Consider the following 20,147-nt stretch of genomic DNA (forward strand, 5'->3'; position numbering starts at 1 on the left):
ACCCAGACTACCAGCCTAATATCAGGAAGTTTCTGTAGCAGCTACCCCAGACGATAGGTAATTCAGAATCTCCTGGAGTAGTGGGACAGCAACTCTTTCTTGCCAGGCTTCTGGATCTGTCTTCCACTTTATGGAGGGATAGAGATTCAGTTTTATTTCACAGTTAATGGTTGGAAAATAAAATGAGAACAAAGGACAATGACAGAGTGGCCGTCTTAAATATCCATTTAACAAATACTTCTCTTGTCCTTGTGAGAAGGAAATGTCTGTGATAAACTATCCCTGTGTTTTATAGGTCAAAATCCAGATTGTTGGGCCTCACTTTTGGAGCTTCTGGGGTAGGAACTGAGAATGTGCATTTCAGATAAGGTACTAGGCATGCTGATGCTATTGGTCCAGGCACCACACTGAGGACCAGTGGTGCAAATTGTGAAACACTATTCAGGTGTCAATTGTTAACATACTCGACCCTGACTAGGACTGTCTTTTGACATAAACCACTTTCTTTTATGGAAGGAATTCCTTTAATGGTTGTGGGCCAATCTACTCAACACACAATAGGGAGGCGAGGAAGGGGAGATTGGCGGTTCTTTATTATCAACCACAAAGTATCGGTTTATTACAATGAAACAAAACCCAAGGAGATCAAATAGCACAAGGACACACTACAAGGTTTCAGAAACTGTCATTATTGTTTAATGTGTTTTGGTTGTTATTCAATGGTTACCGACAACCCACAAATATGATAAATCAAAGCGAAGGAGGTTTTTCATTCCCTGATGTCTGGGTGATGGGTCCATCATGGACTGCCATGCTAAGTCATGCATTTTGCCACTATTTTAAGATTCAATTTCTTAAGAAATCCTTGTGCAAAAAGTTTAACAACAAAGGAGGAACACTTGCTCATTATGAATTTATCCCTGAGCATGTCAAGAATTCTGTTATTTCCTGGTGCCTTCCTTTCAGTGACTAAGCCCAAAATCCAAATCCGTTCTCTGTGTATGCATTGTCGTTTCTCTTCACGTTCTTGTTTTCTAGAACCCAATTTCAATTGTGTTATCATTGGTTTACAATACGTTCAGCAAAGCAACTGAACATTTGCAAAGCACTTGTTACACACCAGATACTGTACTAAGAAGTTGACATGAATTAAAACTTACTTGATCCTCACGGCTGTTTGTCCCATTTTATAGATGAAATTGAGGAACAGAAAGGTGGAACAACATTTATTTATGCTTCTGTAGATAAACCACTGTGCTGTGCAGAGGTAAGATATGATGCCTCTTGGCTTTTAAACTACGGCTGAAAGGACACGTTTAATGATCCAAGGTTAAGGGGACAACATAAGCAAAGGCATGTAGGCATAAAAGTACAAGAGGTGTTGAAGAGGGGTTAGTGGCAATTATGTTGGCGTGGAGACTAAATACAGGGAGGTAAAGGGCGAAGAAGATGGAAAGGTGGGTCAGGCTTGAGATGTGACTTGGGGGCTGGGATGGGGAGCACATTTCACCCTGTGGAACTATTACCCGAAATTTCACTCATTCAAGCACCACTGTAGCAATTTTGTCCATATCTGTGTATCACTTAGGGTATTTTTAATTTAGGTGATAGCCTTCCTTTTAAAAATGTATTTAAAAATTTCATATTACTGTAAATGTGAGACAAGTGTCACTTGCCAAAGATAACTATATGATTATTCAAATAAAAAAATACTCATCCCTCTTAAATTAACTCATGTACTGCAGTGAGACCCACAATCACATTTGGGGAACTATTTAAGCAGCAGTGATGAATCACAGAAGATCGGTGTTCTTATTAATTGAATTTGGCTCTTTGTCCTTCATCTATGTATATGAAAAATATATATATTTAATATAAGATATATGTAATCTTAATGAACATTCATCTCCTTTTACATGCGATTCCCCAAGCTCCTCTCTCTTAGCGAGTTGAGTTCATAAAATATTTGGTTGATTGTGTTTTATGTAAAGCTGAGTTAAAATTTCATGTCACTCTCCTAAGATTTAAGGGCTGTTTTGTAGGTCAGCTATTTTAGATTCCCCTTGGTGTTTCGACATTCCTCTACACCTCCAGCAGCTGTCTGATCAAGGGGGCTGCATGGCCTCAGCACCACCACCATGGGGGCCGCGTTTCAGAAGAGCTTGGCATGCAGAAGATAATGGTTTCTTAGAAAATCCCCTCGACGCGATCAGGACCCAGACAGCTGTGTCTGTAGGTGGCTATGCCTTTATTAGTGAAAGATATGTGTTCATCCTCACCATTTTGAGGAGGTAGGTTCTTACTCTCGACTGAGAAGAGGATATAAGCACGTGTGTATGTGTGTGTGTATGTGTGTGCGTGTGTGATAACAGTGAGGAGGTATAGGGATAGAGAAATGCAGAAAAGCATTTTTGTTGTTGTTGTTATTGTTCTTTTCTTTCTTGCCTCTGTCCTTCCCTCCCTTTCTTTCTTCTTCATTTTTGTTAATCTCAGGAAAATGTCACTCTGAAATAGCCAGTCACAGTCTGGGCTAACGACTAACTACTCCCCACCTCTCCAGCGTTTCCGTGGTGTGATCTGTCCTCTAGTCTACACAGCTATTCCCACTGACGCCGCTACACGTTGGTCCTATCAGTCTAGTTGTAGTCTTCTAGTCTTCTGCATGTTAAGGCACGACGTAGACGGGACGTAAGTGGAGCTGGATATTAAGTGTCTACACCCAGCCCTGCCACTCATCTGTGTGCCTTCGGGCAAATCATGTGACCTCTCTGAGTCTCAGTTTACTTCTCTGTACAAGTATTTGCCAAAGGTTTAGTAGGAATCAAAATGAGATATATGCTAAAGTTCTTGATAAGCCATGTCATTAATAAAGTGCTGTATCAATGTCAGATGTGTCAATGGCCAAACCCTAATTCTAGGCTAGACTGTTCTAGAATTGCACACCTTTCCCTTCTCCTAGAGGGGAAAAAAAGGTCTTGTTTGTTTTACTACTCTATAAAGAGAATGCTGAGGTGGCTTAACTACCCACCAGAAATTCTACTTGCGAGGTACTATTCTGTTCCTTTGCTAGCGAGTTCCTTTCCCTAGGGGATGAATGAAGAAAAATGGTATGTATTACAGGAATAGCCAAAGACAATGATTTTAGAAGATATCCTACACCAAACCCTTGAAATAGAAAAATGTGAAAGGATATCTAGAGGAGTTTGGTGTAAACACAGAATGTTGTGTCCCCTGGAATATATAGCAAAGGAGAATGGTTTTCTTCCTCTAGATGTCCATCAGTTTCCCCATGACTCATCTACATGTGTTCTTCTCTTTATCTGCCTCCCCAAGCTCACACTTTTCTTCTCACCTATCCCCTAGCAAAGATTTGCTTTAAGTTAAAACCTTTAAAACATTTAACTGACAGAGCTAAGTCCTAGAATACCTGTCAAACCAACAGTGGGTGGCCTTTATGACAGCAGAGAACACCTGGATTACACCAGGTGAGAGCTTCCAAGCCATCTTAAGTCCTCCCCCTCGCCTCCCACCTCTCTGTCTCTATATAGATATAGAATAGATAGACGTCTACATACAGATAGATAGACATGCATACATGTACATATAACCAAATGTTCCATATACAATGAACTAAAATGTTCACCGAATTACGAACAGAGATAGTTCTAATAGAGAAAATACTAAAATCATTCCAAATAATTGCAGTTCTACAGCTATTGTGGGAGATTCGTATCCAGGTTTTTTGTTAATAGCCTTCATTCTTAAAGACCATTTATTTTCTATTTTCTTCCTTGGCCTATACTTCCTTTCAAAGCTTTGTACTGCAGGCTGATTAGCAGAGTTAATGTGCCAAGGTCAGAGCTCTTCTCCCTGTGTACATGGATTCTGTTTACTCTGTTCCAGGCCAGCTCTCATAAATAAGTATTACAGAGAGAGAGGTTGCGTACGGACTAGTACAAATCCATCATCACTGCAGGAAAGACTCAAAGCAGATGATCTTGTCATGCTAGGTCAATAGAGCTTGTTTGTATATGAAGGACATCCAGATATTATAGTTTTAATGTCAAACTTCAGATCTCAGCTAAAGTCAACATGCCATGAATGTATGCACAAGGTATCTTCTTTGGTGGAAAATCCATAAAAGTATAAAAAGAATAGCACCCTGTTATAGAGGCCTGGTCAGTCTGGAGGCTCATCAGCCTGTAGATCACATGTGTTATAGCCAACTGCTGCCCCCACTGGTGCAAGAAGGGGACTGCTCTCCCTTCCTCCTTGACTCTTACGCCACGGAGAACAAAAATAGCACGAGAAAGGTTGACACACCAAGCATGAGGCCTATGAGTTCCTTGGGAAATGGGTCTGAATTTTACAAGCCTCCACCTCTCAAGAAAATGATCCTAATGACGAAAACTGCAGACAGACAGACCACATGGCCAACCCCATTCTCTGTATGTTCCAACTATCAAAGATAAGAAATATTCTTATCAGCGAAGTTAGAGGGTAACACACTTACCAGAAGATCAAAAGAAAAAAAAAAAAACAAAACCCTCCAGGAGACCTGGCAGACCAGGAATCACAAAAGAGAGCCTTCCATTCCAACTGTATATATATATATATGTCCATTCGCTGTTGGTGAATTAATATAACCCAAGCAATTCTCAGTTTAAGGGCTCTCATTTTTAGCTTTTAGGGACATTAGATAACAGGAAAAGTGGTCAAACTTGTTACTTTGAAAAGCAGTCTTGTGGCTTCAAAGTTGGACCATCAAAAACTCTGCAATTACTTTCATGAGTATCAGTCTTTTTTTAATACACAAATGTCCAGTCATGAGGGACCAGTTTAAAGAAGTATGATACATCCTCACGATGGGATATTAGATGGTCATTAAGTTTCATGCTTTGGATAATACCAACAAAATAGAAAAACATCCACAATATCATATTAAGAGAGGAAAGTAGATTATAAACTGTTCATAAGTTGTAGTCTCAATTCTACTGTATTTCCCTGTGTTATATATAACATACACACAACATGCCCAGAAAAAAAGCATCAGTAAGAAATAAAAGAAATGTAAATACAAAGTCTTTGTGTGTATATAGGGAAATTTTATCCCATCTCCCTAAAAGTCTTTAATAAGCATCAGTGACCTTTACAATAAGAAAATCATAAATGTTTTTAACCTGCATATAAACACAAGAGTCTGTACTGTACGCCACTATTTCTTCTTCAATACCACTACTGGAAGAAGTATTACAACCTGGAAATTAGAAACGTAGTTCAGAGGACTCAGGAGCCAACCACTGATAACTGTCATGAAATAAAAATCTCAATAAAACTTAAACAAGATGGATGACGGCCATCTTTCAGTTTTGGGGATGCTTTCCTCTTTACTGTGTTTTGTTAAGCCAGCACTTCAGTCTTCAAGTTCAAGTCTGCTTTTCCTCCCTCATCAGCATGTACAGGTTTCAAAAGTAAAGTCAACCGAGGTTATCTTGTTCTTTCAACCCTTTCGTTCAGTGGCTGACGACCAACACGAAGACAACTAGCCTTTCTGAAATGACATTTCTGAAGTCTCTTCCCTCAATACATCCTGCTCTTCTCTTCAAATTATTTTAGGAACATAAATTAGGTTGCAATCTGACATCATGGACTGAGTTTAATAACAGCAGTGTTGAGACACTGGGGGTTAAGAGTATACTCTCTCTTCCCAGGTGCCCCAGTGGAATCTTTCTGGAATGCCAAGAAAGGGGTTAATGAACAGGGTGCACCATGGCTCTGGGAGCTCAGGGAATAAGAAGGGAACACTTGGATGTGAGAGTCTGTGATAACCACCACTCAGAAAGACAGCCAAAACCATGTCATCCAGTCACTCTGTTTGTAAGCCATGGTCATAAATAAATATCAGCAGAGTCTTTACTAACCAAGCAACATGAAACATCCACCCAACTATTGGCCCATATCAAATAGTAAGATTGAAACACCACCTTAAGTTACAGAAATTTCCAAGTGTCACAATAAGAACCTTTCCCCTTGCAATATCTTTTAAAAAAAGATTTTATTTATTTGAGAGAGAGACAGAGAGAGCATGAGGAAGGGGAGGGGGAGAGGGAGAAGCAGGTTCCCCACTGAGCAGGGAGCCCGATGTGGGACTTGATCCCAGGACCCTGGGATCATGACCTGAGCCGAAAGCAGACACTTAACGACTGAGCCACCCAGGCGCCCTTTAATGAGTCTTTTAATAAATTATCTTTATAAGAAAATCTTAAGTGTTGTTTCTCCTCTTCCCCCAGCCACCAGGAAAGCTACAACACTAATTTCGTGGGGGCAATGCTTGGTTCATGGTCGGTGCTCAATAATTCTGTGTGGAAGGGAAGGGCAGGAAAGGATGAAGGGGGAAGGGAGGGAGGGAGGGAGAACGGAAGGAAAACTGAAAGCCACGTGTTTCGTGCATTGTTGTTTGGGCTGGGCTGTACATTGTAGAGAAAGGGGGACATATCTGATTTTTAGGACTTCCAAAGTCATCCCCCTGGTATTGTTAACAGTTCCACTACCCAAAACTTCTCTCTATTAAGAAGTCCTCCCTATAGCTAATATAAATCCTCTCTGTTTGATCTTAAGCCCACTTACTCTGGTTCTGTCTCAGAGGAGAAAGGGAACAGCTGATCTCAACACTTGGCACAATAAGTCTTCATACATTTAAAGGGAGTAAGTCATCACTTCATTGCCTTTTCTTCTTCCCCTTAACAAACCCAATTCCCACAGCCTTCTTCCATGGATCCTATTTTCTAATCCCTTAATCCAATGATGCACACTGGTACTCAGTTCAAAGTCAGTAAAAATAGCATGTCGTCAAATGGCAGTATCAGGGAGAATCCAGAGCAAACACCCCCAACATGAGAAGCTTCTCTTTTACCTCCTCAGACAACCTCTGTGGAGTCTGAGGAGAGCATGGATTATGCCCTGGCCTCTCCTCCAAGGATGGGAGGTGGAGCACAGTTTGTACAGGTGTGTTCGGGCTGTCACAGCGTATTTACTGGCCTACTCAGCAATGTCTCACACTGGGCTGGGCACAGACATACTGCGGATAACCAAACAGATGCGCTTCCTGTGTCGGGAGCAGTCTGTCAGCATAGATGGCAGTGACTGTGTGTGTGTGTGTGTGTGTGTGTGTGTGTGTGTGTGTGTGCGTGTGCGCGCGCGCGAGCGCATGCGCGTGCATGCCGGGGAGGAGATGGAGTGGCTGGTTTATTTTGTCAGTCAACAGCTTTCAAGTGGCATCTGCCACAGCAGCAATCAACCTCTGTTGTATCATCACCAAATTGATCATTCTGGAATATGATCACTGTCGTCCTCAGGTGCTCGTGTTACAGAGCACCCGCCGCCTCCTGGCTGCGAGGCTGTCAGAGGCATATAGCATCTCGTAACCTGTCTCATTCATCCCTGGCTCCAGATGCTGGTAGAGCATTTGGTCTTATTATGTTGTTGCTGTTGTCACTCTTGGGGATCTTCCTTCTACCAGTTAAGTGCCCTTCCTCTCTCCCCCGATCTATCCATTAATTCATAAATACAATTACGGGCCCAGCAGTGTGTGCTAAGTACTTTTATTTCTAGCCCGTCTTTCAGGACTGGATGTGGCTGTAATATCTCAGCATTGCAAGCCTAAGGTGGTAACTGGGATTTGGGGAGCGGAAACAATGACCACGACAAACTGAGAATGTTTTAATCTGCATAAAGAAGGGCATTTTCTGATAGGGGGAGGCAGAGAAGAGGGAGTGGGCTTATACGATAGCCCTCTTATCTTGAGGAAAAACCAGGCAGAGACGCCACGCATACATACCCTCCTGCGATTCGGACCCAGACAGTCCCTCTAAAGCGTGTTTACATCTTACAGCCTGAAAATGCACCATCATCATTTCTTGAAGTCATTACTCAGAACACACCCCCACTGCATTTCATTTTTATTATCCCCATTTTAGGAACGATTAAATGGAAGCAGAGAGCAGCAGCAATGAAGCAAATCATGAGAGGCTCTGATAAAGACCGAAGCCTGAATGCTCGTTGGAACTGCTTCTCTGTGCCAGCCTATTTTTAATGCAAGTTTATGCAGCTGTCCCCCACTTAGAGAGAAGACTTACAAATGAACCCACTCTGCACACATTTTTCCACCATCCCCTGCCCTTTTCCAACTTACCATGCTATCCCCGCACACGTATGCGTGCATTCCCCGTGAAACATTCTTTTCCGCATTCCTATATACCAAAGAGATTACTCAGCTTTCTGTGAATGTAATTCTGATCCAAAGATCTCTGCTATTCTAGCCCCCACCCCATGCCTCCTTAGTAGCTACTTACATAGGATCCCATTAAAAGTTCACAAAAGCAGGTGCTGTTTATTTTTTTCAAAAAGGAGGTTGAGCAAATATATAAAATTTTTATATACTTGAAGGGTTCTCAGAGAAAATACATTAGACCCTGGAAACAATGATTTCTCAGGGGACGGGCCTAGGGGAACTGAGGATCACAGGTAAGAGTATGTTCTTTTCACTGGATACCCTCTTGTACCATTTGACTTAGTACCGTGTGCAAATGTTACCTAAGAAAAGGAGGAGGGCACCAACTGACATTTGTCGAATACTGGCTATGTTTCAGTTACTATTAACTGGTGTTTTACTATAAAATCTCCTTTAATCTTTATAACAGCCTTATGTAAAACCCTATTTTTACAAAAGGGAAATAGAGTCGGGTAGTATTGTCGCCTGGCTTATGCAGCTGATAAATGGCACTATGGGGCATTCATCTCAGCTCTTTTATCTTCTTATTATTATTTAAATTCAATTAGCCAACATGTAGTACATCATTAGTTTCATTTCAGCTCTTTCTGATTTCCAAAACCATGCTCAGTCCCAGATTATGCTGCCTGGACTTCAAGTCGTTCAAAAGAAACCAGATTTATAAAACGATGGCTGTGAGACGACTTTTTTAAAACTTTTTCACAGTGGTTTACACCAGCATCTGAGTGAGTCTTCCTCAACCCGAGGCTCCTTGTTGGAAACTGTTGAGGCTCGCTGCCACTGGGAAGTTGGGCCTCACTGAAGATGGCCTCCGCCCCGCCTCACAGAACATCACTGCTTGTGGCCTGCTCATACCCACGGTGGAGTATGCCCTTGCTCTCCCGCACTCTTCAGTAAACCAGTCTGTCTACCTGGGAGAGTTTTGGGCAGAAGTGAACTAACACTCCTAAGCATATGGACTCATTTATTTAACAGTTATCTTTTGAGTGGTCACTCTGAACCAGGCACTCTTCTTAAGTGTTAGGATGACAGAGGTGCACAAGGTCCTTGCTCCCAGGAAGCATCTGTCCTGCTGTGAGGAGACAGGCAGTAAACAATCAGGCAAATAGGCAAAACATCAGGTAGAAAATACACTGAAGAAAATTAAAATCAGCTGTTCTGATAGAGTGGCTGGGTGGCTACTTTAGCTTGAGTCCCCAAGGAAGGCCTTCTGAGGAGATGATATTTATCTAAATGATAAGAATGACAAATATTCGCTGGGAGCTACTGTCCTTAGAAACAAACTCAGGTTCCTTTTGTATGCCTCAGCTCACACCCCAATTCCATTCCAAGCCCTGACTTATTTGCAACGTGAAATTTGCAATCCCAGAAGCTAGAGCCAGAAAGGATCCTACAAGTCCTCCTAATCTCATGCCAGGATTTTAGACACAAGAAGAGAAAGTTCCAGAGAAGTGAAAAGAACAGGTCACGTAGTTAGTTAGGGGCATGACCAGAAGCTGTGGGTCCTGTCTTTGAGCCCTCATTTTCCCCCCAAATCCAGATTCCTTCCCCATTTATCTTTCCAGTATCCATCTCCTCACTGTAGACTCTTCGCCCTGGTGCCTACCTCTATGGAGTCCATGGACACTAAATCTTCCCTGGACTACATGGAACCTTCTAGAGTGGTATTAGAAATCCTGAGAACACAGAGGGTCCTGGGGGCCAGGGTAATGGGGAAAAAAAAAAGTGTGTAACTTCCCACGGTACAATTTCAGCACATCCCAGACACGCTCTAGGTCTGCGCCCAGTTCCTGCCACACCTCCCTGCCCATAAGTGAGCCCTAACAAGGGGTTCCACACTGGGGAGCCTCCTGGCTCTGTGAACTCAATGAACAGTAAAGACCCCTCTCTTCAGCAATGTTTCCTGATTTAACCAAGTCAGTATGAAAATGTTCTATTCTGTGAGCCCACCACCTCCCAAAAGGCCTTATAAAAAAGATTAACCACAGAATTTCTTTAAATAACAAGCTCCCCTAGTACATTTAAAGTATGATCTATGAAAACTCAATCTACATAAAGATTTTATCTCCCCTCTGCCCCCCAAAAGAGGTATTACATCAAGGGCAATAGCATAAACTTGGATTCTTAATGATAGATTTTAGACTTTTGTATTATGTAATGGTTCTCATTCATTTGACACATACTTATTTAACCACTCTATGCAATACACTCATCCAGGCTGCTGGGAGGACACAGTGATATAAAGACACAGTCTCTGCCGTCCAGAAGCACACATACACACAACTCTAACACCGACAGATGTGATAGTGCTACAACAGAGGTGGGGACAAGGGAATGTGAGAGATTATATCTTGGTCAAAGATCAGAGAAGAAGACAACATTTTAGTTGGGTTTCAAAGGATGGTTATGATTTACGTAATTGGACAACCCATTCCAGAAAAAGGAAACGTCATGACCTGCTGTACAGGAAGCAAGATGTACAGAGGCAGCCCAGCGCAGCTTGATGGTGAGACAGGAAACAGGAAGGCAGAGAAGACACTTCTTGAAAGGTAGACCAGAGCCCTGAATGCAAAAATAAAGTCTGGACCCGATGCATAAACCACAGAAGCTCCGACCAAGTTTTGGGCTGAGAAAGAACATAATCAGAGTTGTGCCTTAGGAAACTTATTCTAGCAGCCATGTCCAGGACTGATCTGAATGGATAAAGGTAGGCATCAAGGACAGGGAGGCCCATTTAAAAAATTATCACATGGTTCCTGGATCATATAAGGAGGAATGAATTCAAGGGCTACTATAAAGGTAGAATTGTTAAGAAGGGAAGGGAACCATATCCCAGGGAGGGTGTCTAGTTTTGGAAAGTGGGGGCTGGTCACAGGCCTCAGATTCCAGCCTAGAGAAATCAGCATGAGTGACAGTAAGTTGTGTCTCTTTAAGGAAGGACAGGTGTGAGATGCCCCATACTTAAGGCAGTAATCCTGAGTCTACTGCATAAAAGCTATCCCAGCTGGACATCTCTGATCCACATATGAAGCCTCAGTTATTAATAACTGCTCTTCTGGAGATACACAGAAGTGCCTGTTTTACATGCGGTCCCAGAGCACTTCTTAAATTATTATGTCTCTATAGCAGCAGCGAAAAGCGCCCTGATTGGGGTGAAGAGCAGGAGCCCAGGGGAAAAGCACTTCTGAACAAATGATAACTCAGTAAAAGGAGGACAACTTTAATCAAGAACATAAGGAATAATCTCAGTCTTATAGCTGTGCCCTGATATAAGAAACTACAGGACAGATTGAGGTCTTTCAATTTTAAGAACAAGGCCCCGGATTTCCACTACGTGAGACACACGTGCTGTTTCATGGGTGAGCATTCACATAACTACTTGTCCAGGGCTCTCTGACAAGATGGCGAATTTCAAGAAATTCATCTCTGATCTCTTTTCCTGGCTATTCTTTCTAGAAATAAATAGTTTGGTTTCCATACCAGTCAGAGCCATGCTGACATCCTGATGTTCTCAGCCAACTGACCCACAGAGTCTATAGAAATTGCCTTAAATCAGTGTTTCCCAGCATGTTTTACAGAATATGAATTTCAAGAACAAAGGAATCTCATAGTAAAATAAATTTGGGATATACCAGATTAAGTAAAATTAAGAATGGCTCTTTGCTATAGATAGGACTCCTCTTCTAATGTTAATATGTTCTGGGAACCTCCCAGAATGAGAAACTGGAGGTAGCATTTCCCAACCTTATTTATCCACAGAACCATTTCTCAGCAAAGCACCTCAAGGAACAAATGACCTGAAGAACATACAGGAGAAACACCAGTGCTGACATTACTCTCGGGAACATCCGTATTTAAGTAGGAATCAGGGATAACAATAAAAGCAAATACCTATTAAGGGCTTACCATATGCCAGGCACATTTCTAAGTCTTTTATGTATATTAATATATTTAATCCTCATAACAACCCTGTTATCCTGGTGCTATTATTTTTAATCCCATTTTATAGATGAGGAAACTTGAGGCACAGAGTAGTTAAGAGATTTGTCCAAGCTCCTACGTAGACAAGTTTGTGAGTAGAGGAGCTAGGAATTGAACCTAGGTAGTCTGGCACCCACAGAAATTAATTTCTGATTGGTAGAGCTTCAGACACTGGGATCAGCTGGCAGGGGGAGAGATCCTGAGAGGGGCCTTGCACGGCAAGCCTCTAATAACAGTAAATTCAAATCTGTGTGCTTGTAAATCAGGTTTCATCGACTTCCCCAGTATACTGTGTAGGATACAATTTCTGAATTGTACCACTAATTTGATTTCTTCATGAAATTATGTTATATTATACATGTGTACTCTCTTCCATTAAGACAAAGTCATGATTCAGACAGCACCATAACCAATAAAAATGGTAATGCATTAAGAAACTAATCTCTTGATTAACCAAAGGAGCAAGAAAATGAAGATGCAAGTTTGAGGAATGACTACTTCTATGTTCTTCAAAGTACTGCACTCCTACTTCCCAGTGCAGAGACCAAAACCAAGGTTTGGTTTGGTTTTCCTTGAACGTGTTGCAAAATTTTATATCCCTACCCTATCTACTTAGCTCAAGAATTGCCAAAAGATATGTCCTACCCTCTCCCACTTCCTCTCCTTGTTCAGAAGGATTATCACCAGTTTCGGGTGCATCTGGTAGCCATCTTCACTGAAGGACAGATTTCTTCCCTCAAAAGTGACATTGATCAGATACCTGTAAAGATAAAATAAAAGAAAGGTTAAAAGTATGAAGAAGGTATGCCAACAACAAGATAGTTGGGAAGACAGAGAGAAAGGTGAATGGAGACAGACACACAGATAGATATAGAAATACCACCGTGAAACCTGGTATTCCCTCCAGCTCCCATTTGGTTATGCATTGAGTTGTCCAAGTTTTCACATAATAGGAATAATATGAAAAGATAAAAAGCAACCTACTTCATTAGGTTTGTAAGGCTTAAATTAGATAACTTACCATGAGGCCTGGTACATAGTAAACCTTCCTTAAGTGTTAACAATTATTATTCACAGAAGGATGTCCATTAAAGGGTGAAGGTTGTAGAAGAAAAGAAAGCGGGAGTGTTATGGTAAGAAAGGTGGCATACCGAGCATAGGGTCTCTCTGCCTCCCAGAGATAGGTACATACTTTTGTACTCTCGTTAAGATCTGGCCCAGCCCATACTTCTAAGAGTTGTGAGATGAGTCAGGGATCTGGTTCCACAAGACGCATCTGGAAACCAGGGCTATTGCACTGTGTATAATGAACAGAAAATACCAGGGGGTTGTGGGGAAGGAGGGAGAGGTGTTTCAGAAAGTATTCCAGGCACAGGCACATAAATTAGCAGAAACTCTGGAAGTAACTAGAGTCAGACCAATGAAATTGTCTTCCTCCTCAACCCCTGCACCTCCAGCTGACCCCGTTCCTCTGTTGGTTGCTCTGATCTGATGAAGAGTTCCCTCACCGGGAATTCCCACTGGCGTGCTCATTACAACCACATTAGTGCAACTGTGGGATGGTAATTAATGTCCCTTTACCATAATGGCCCGAGGAGTCAATAATGATTAGCTCAGTGTTCACATGACATGCTACTCTAGAGCCTTGGGCCTGACGCTGCTGTGAGACCTGTCTCTGCTGAGAAGCAAAAGATGTATTTTGTAATTGCCACACGGTTTCCAAGGGGCTTTGAATTTGTGACCGACAACAGTTTCCTAACACACTGAAGGGAAGACGAACGCATCAGGAGGCAGCTTAAAGTTTCCTCTTTTAAGTCTTCTCATTCAGTGAAACTGTGAGACTCTTCATTCTTCCAGGTAACCTTAGGTTAAGCAACAAGGTTGCTAGGATGCATGTCCTTCAGGCAATTATAAAGATGACTAGAGATCGTGAACCAAAACTTCATGGAACACTTCTTACTTCTAGAGCTGCCTGGGCTTTTTCAGCCTGTCATACTCTGGTCTTATGGTCTTCACAAATGCAATCAAGAACACTGAAGACCTCAAAAGAAGAGAGATTCTTAGACTCTCAGAACTGAAAGAGACCTTCATGATCAACTAGTCCACCACTTCTTACAGTCTATGCTTTCCCTCTACAACATAAGATGGGCTCTTTCAGCTCTTCTTAATATCATGGCACCCTCCACCCTCAAAGTAGCCATCTCACTGTTGGGCAGAGGTTTTTGGTTTTGTTTTTACTTAAAGTTGAAATCTGCTCCCCTGACACCCCTAGATCCTGGTCTCCTCCTTAGATATTATACAGTCTTAGTCTAATCCTTCTTCCACATGAAAGCTCTTCAAGTATTCAAAGACATTTATCACGGCTACCTTATAAATTTTAATCTTTGAAGAAAACTTAAGCTCATTTAGTTCTAGAATTTTAACTTGATAGGTGAAGGAAACCAAAGCACAGAGAAGTCAAATTATTTGCCCAATGCTCCACAGCTAATTGGGAGCAGAGATAACATGTTAAGCCACATTCCCAGTCCCATGATCTCTTCACCCTCCCGTCCTGACTGTCATATGTCACATCAGGTTTAAAATCTCCAGTTCCTTTACGTAGTTATCACATGCCATGACTTCAAGTCTCCTCCTCTTAATCCCCTGGCTGCTATTTCTGGACACCTCCAATTGGTAAACGTGTAGCACTCCTAATTCAACTCGACGCTCCATGTAGCATCTTCCTCATTCCTTGCACTGCCCCTCATCTTTCAGCTCCATGCTGCCTGCCCATCACCAGTTAGAAAACAATATTCAGATCCCCTGTAGTTTACAGTTTCAACACTCCAGCCGAAGCTGTATATAATTCGTTCCAAGGAACAGAATCACAAAGCCACAAAGCAAAATATTTTAAACTAACAAACCAGAATTTAAGCAGCCAATGTAATTAACTTGGAAAGTATGTTCTTATTACAATAATATTGCATTGCTTAGAATAATTTCTGGAACTCTTCAGAGAAGGTTAATGAGACATGCAAACAAATTTTAGTTTTCTCTCTTTTTTTGGAAGAAAGGAGGGAGGAGAAAGGAAGGAAGGGGAAGGGAGGAAGGGAAAGAGAGAGAAATAAGTCACCGGGCTTAAGTACCCTCCTTTTTACCAGACATGGTTCAGAATAATTCTGACTTTATCTAAATTAAGATATGTTTTTTTAAAGTGTCCATTTCAGAAGGCAATTATAAGAGAAGTTCTGAAAATAATTTAAGTAATAAGCAGCATGAATGGCTTCTCAAGATGATTTCTTTGAAGGAGACAGCATTGAATCGGGCGTACAAGTTTTTTTTTTTTTTTCATATTTCATAGGTTTATTGGTCCATTAAGTTAATTGAGGAAAAGAAACCTTTTAAATTTACAAGCTAATAGTTTATCAAGCAATACAAATTCTTTTGTTTACCTCAAAATGTAATACTTAATTTCATAGTAAACAATGGACAGAATTTTTTATACACAGATATATGAAAAAAAGTGGACAAAAACCTCGTGCCAGCATCAAAAATGCAACAAAAACTTTTTTCTTTTTACAATCTCTGGGTTCCATAACAAAGGAAAAAAAAAGGTGACATTCTTTTTAAAGTTTGGTAGCTTCATGAAACAGAGACTTACAAGTTTTAAAATTCAAACTTTCAGAAAATAAACTGGGTAAGGTAGTCACTCTACAGCTAAATTTTTCTAGTTACTCCTTCTGATTTTTCTTTTAAACTCTTTCTGGGCTGTTCCCTCTCTTCCAGCTCTACAGGATCATTTTATTCTACCTAGGCACTTCTCCCACATTTTACACTTACCAAAAATATTGATAAATTTTATGACAATATACAAAATATTCCTTCCCAAAGTATCCTATAATCACTCATACCCTTCAGCAGTATATAGATTAATCATTCACATTGTGTTTTTCTGAGTAATTCCCTCTGATGAGCCAACAATTAGCTATCAGTGAGGAGCTTGCAAATATACACCCGCCCTGAACAATGATACCCTTTGAATAGCAGAACAAAGCAATCCACTCACTAGTAACAAAAAAGTGAAAAAATAATTGGGACTGTAGTCACTTCTAGGCATGGGACTTTGGCTCCTGAACCTCAGTTTTCCCTCTTTAAAATGGAAACACCACTCTACCTCCAGCTTATCAGGTAAGCCTGATGTGCTGGTCAAATGAAATAATGGGTAGGAAGACTACAGAAAATAGGAGACAAATATAAGGTTATATAATAGCAAAAATTCAGAAAAAGAATATATTAGCAGGATTTGAATATCTAAAGGCAAGAAACTTGCTTCATTTTGGACCTCACCGAGTGAAGTATGATAACTACATTTTAATGAGACCCAATTATCAATGGAATACATTGGAGGAATGGAGATTGCATTCCTCATAGGGAGGATAAACTAGGTCAAATGGTCATATTAGTCAATTTAACTTTCCATAAGGCCTGAAAATACCCAACCACCTCTGGATCTGGCTGCACTTTGCCAATTTTGAACATTAATTAAAACCTCAAAGCTTCCATGTGTAAATCCTTGGTAAAGGATTAAACTATAATTAAGAGATGCCACAGCTATTCTGTTTTTCTCTAAACATGCCATCCTCAAGTATACAGTCAGAAAGCCTAGCTCAAGTGGCAGCCAAATTCAGAAGACTCAAGTCTCCTGGAAGCCCCAGCAAGGCTTGGTATATACTGCTTGATTTGTCTCTAGGATGTAGATGGACCCATAAGAAATCTTACTGTGTCTCATCAAGTTCTAATATTACACAGAATCTCAAATTGTTAGAACCAGAAGAAAATTTAGAAGCTATCCATTGAGAACTCTCATTTTAGAAAAGGCAAAACAGGCTCCAAGATGCTACCCTCTTTTCCAAGCTGACCTGCCTATTCAAGACTGGAGTTCAAGTCTTGTGGTTTTCAGTTCAGTGTTCTTTTCCTGATATCACCAAGTGAAGTGAAAGCAGTTTTACAAGTCCCAGATGTGCATTTTAGCACATTCTCATGTCGCGTGTCATGCCCTGGACTATGCAGATCCCTAATACAGACTGCATAAAATAAAATGCATCTCATTTCCTGCTTGACTCCTCGTTGAGAAAGAGTCTCAGAACCCCAACGGGCTCAGAGCCAATACATTTGCTTTATATGGCCAAAGTCATACTCCAGTGGGTTTAATGAGGTCAAGCTGAGGTAAAAAAGCCCTTGTGCATCTTTGACTTTGACCATGCCACTCAGAGCTCATCCACTGCACCACAATGATACCTAAAGCAATGATTTAGCAGTATGTCCTGTGTGGGAGGCATCCAGAAGAGCTCTGCCAGAATTTTCCCAGCAAACCAAGAGCCTTGGCACTGCAATACTCACTCTGCCCTCCATATTTTTACAATGCACTGGATTTTTTTATTAGTATCTGTTAATATGGTAGTAAGAAAGATAAGTGTCTTCATTTCATCTGATCCTTTCATTGCTAGATGAAGCAGATGAAGTCCAGAAGGATTTGTGGTTTACCATGATCAGATGACAGGGCTGGAAACAGCATGCAGGTGTCCTCACCCTGGGTCCAGCATCCTTCCTGCTCACCGCCATGCCTCAAAAACAGTGGCTTTTTTCCATATTCTCTTTCCATTCTCCAGCTATTAAGAGCAAAGCAATAAAGGAAAAACAATTCCAGACAAGAGACTGGAATCCTTGACCCCTTGTTTGCAATTTCTAACTCCAAAATTCTGTAACTCTCTGTAATTGAGTCTTTGGTGTGTCACCCACCTGTTAAGGCCTTCGAGTCCCTCATCTATAAAGTGGCCTGGTTCATACCATCTGACTCACCCGATGGGGGAAGTACAGGGATGCTCCTCTAACATGCTCTCTAGTTCATCTGCGGTTGTCACATTACTACACTCCATTGGCTGGATGGTAAAACCACACATCCTTCAGTCTTTCTCTTGTCTCTCTTACCATTTTACTATTTCACTTAGCACTACTTTGTATACACATTTGCTCTTGAAATAGTGGAAACAATTTCTCACAGGATTAGAAATAGTGGACTTGAAAACACTTAAAAAGCTACCTAAGTAGAGGCCAGTACTGGGGGAAAGAGGCAAAGATAATGTAAAAATTAGACAACTGGTGTTATGTTTTGGTAAACTAAATAGAAATTTCTGACTTTGGCCCAACTTAAAAATTCATGTTTATCAAAGTGAATCCAAAATGACCCATCCAGTAGAATGCTGTCAACATGGCAGGCCATGGCCAGGAAACAATTCTCCACTGGACTTACCAATGGGTTCCTGTAGGATTAAACCCAGAAGAGATATCTCATTGGTAAGATATCCTACATGCAAATGATGATCTAGACGATGCCCCAAAATGCTGGTAGAAAAGACATAAAGAAGAACAGAAAAACAACTGAAGAGCAGAGGACTGCACTATGTATCACACACATACTCCATCACCACCATGACCACCACCCAGGTGGTGTAGCATGGTATTTTCGAGCAAGGATGCTGCAGTCACACAACCTCTGTTCAAATCCTGGACCCATCAGTTCCTAAATTGTGTGGCAATCTTTTTAAGATACGTGAATTATTTTATTCTTGCCGACCATGGTTTTCTTTTCAAGGAAAAGGGATTTAAAGAAGTTTTAAAGGTTTCCTTCAACATATAATGTCATATATAAAAGTCTTAAACCATGCTGTTGAACAAAAGAATTAGAAATACCAGTTTCCTAAGCTGTCGAATACAGTTCTTTTCCCTTATTTCTATATAATGATACTCAATAGAGAACCTCAAGAAAAACTAATTTAAAGAGCACATTGTAATATTAATTTATAATTACTTAAAAAGATTAAAAATAGTTTGTCTTATGGTAAATTAAACATTTGCTCTGAAATGGTGTTTATATCATTAATTTATTTTGCAAACCATTCTTCACAACTCATAGAAGTTTCAAATGTAGGCTAGTCCATATCTTAGTTATTTAAATTCTAAATCCATGGTGTTAAATTAATGAGATAGTAAAGTATCTTGAGGACTGACTGATATAAATTTAATATGCTTCCTCTTGCCTGCTGGTGGTGAGGACTATGCTTGGGGCCTTGAGCAGTCTGGGTTGAGCTGCATTCGTGTGAGGGGTAAATGGTGATGTATCAATTCACCATCTATTGCAATGAAAAGACTTCTCAGGCCCCTAAGCCTAATAGAGAAAAAAAAATCTGCTTCATGACTGAATACCATGAATTATTTTCATGCAGAATGAAAGAAAACAGAAGAGCACTGTTGGAAGTTGCCCAACAATCCCTGCTTGAACATAAGAGGGCAGAGAACATTAACTTTCCTCTAGAAAGATGTTAAATCAATGAGCATTGGGAGTGGCTCTGCCACGAGCTGGAATGACCTCATGCCTGCCCACCTGCAGTACCCTTTCGCCAAGATGGGTCAATGTGGCAGGAAACAGTTCTCCTCTGGACTTACGGGTCCATCTGGATCAAACCCGGGAGCTGGTCCTCATTCATAAAATAGCCTACACCCAAATGAATGACAAAGCCTGGACAATGCTTAGTATTGAGGAGGAGAAAGAAAATAAGAGGGAGAAACAAAAGAGGTTAAGCAAAAAGGAAAGGAATGTGATATGGACTGAACACACACACACACACACACACACACACACACACACATCCCACCCCACCAACAGACCCTGCAGTGTGGTGTGTAAGAGCAAGGACACTGGAGTCAGATGAGCTCTGCACAAGCCCTTGATCTGCCAGTTCTGAAGTTGTATGATCCCACAAATTATCTGACTTCTGTCTCAGTTTCTTCACCATAAAAAAATGTGCATAAAAATAGTACCTACCTCATAAGATGGTTG

The 20,147-nt window shown here is 41.0% G+C and overlaps 1 protein-coding gene across 1 annotated transcript in view; it reads right to left on the minus strand.

Annotated features, from left to right (window-relative positions):
- Positions 1-20,147, minus strand: part of GRIN2B (glutamate ionotropic receptor NMDA type subunit 2B) — a 286,176-nt gene that overhangs the window by 89,746 nt on the left and 176,283 nt on the right. Inside the window, exon 3 of the mRNA XM_028119794.2 lies at positions 12,917-13,031. Coding sequence (XP_027975595.1) covers positions 12,917-13,031 — 115 coding nt within the window. The remainder of the gene's footprint in view (positions 1-12,916; positions 13,032-20,147) is intronic.

This window comes from Eumetopias jubatus, unplaced genomic scaffold (genome assembly GCF_037043125.1).
Source record: "Eumetopias jubatus isolate StellerSeaLion01/CBP00866 unplaced genomic scaffold, mEumJub1_p1.0 scaffold_8, whole genome shotgun sequence".
Lineage (NCBI taxonomy): Eukaryota > Metazoa > Chordata > Mammalia > Carnivora > Otariidae > Eumetopias > Eumetopias jubatus.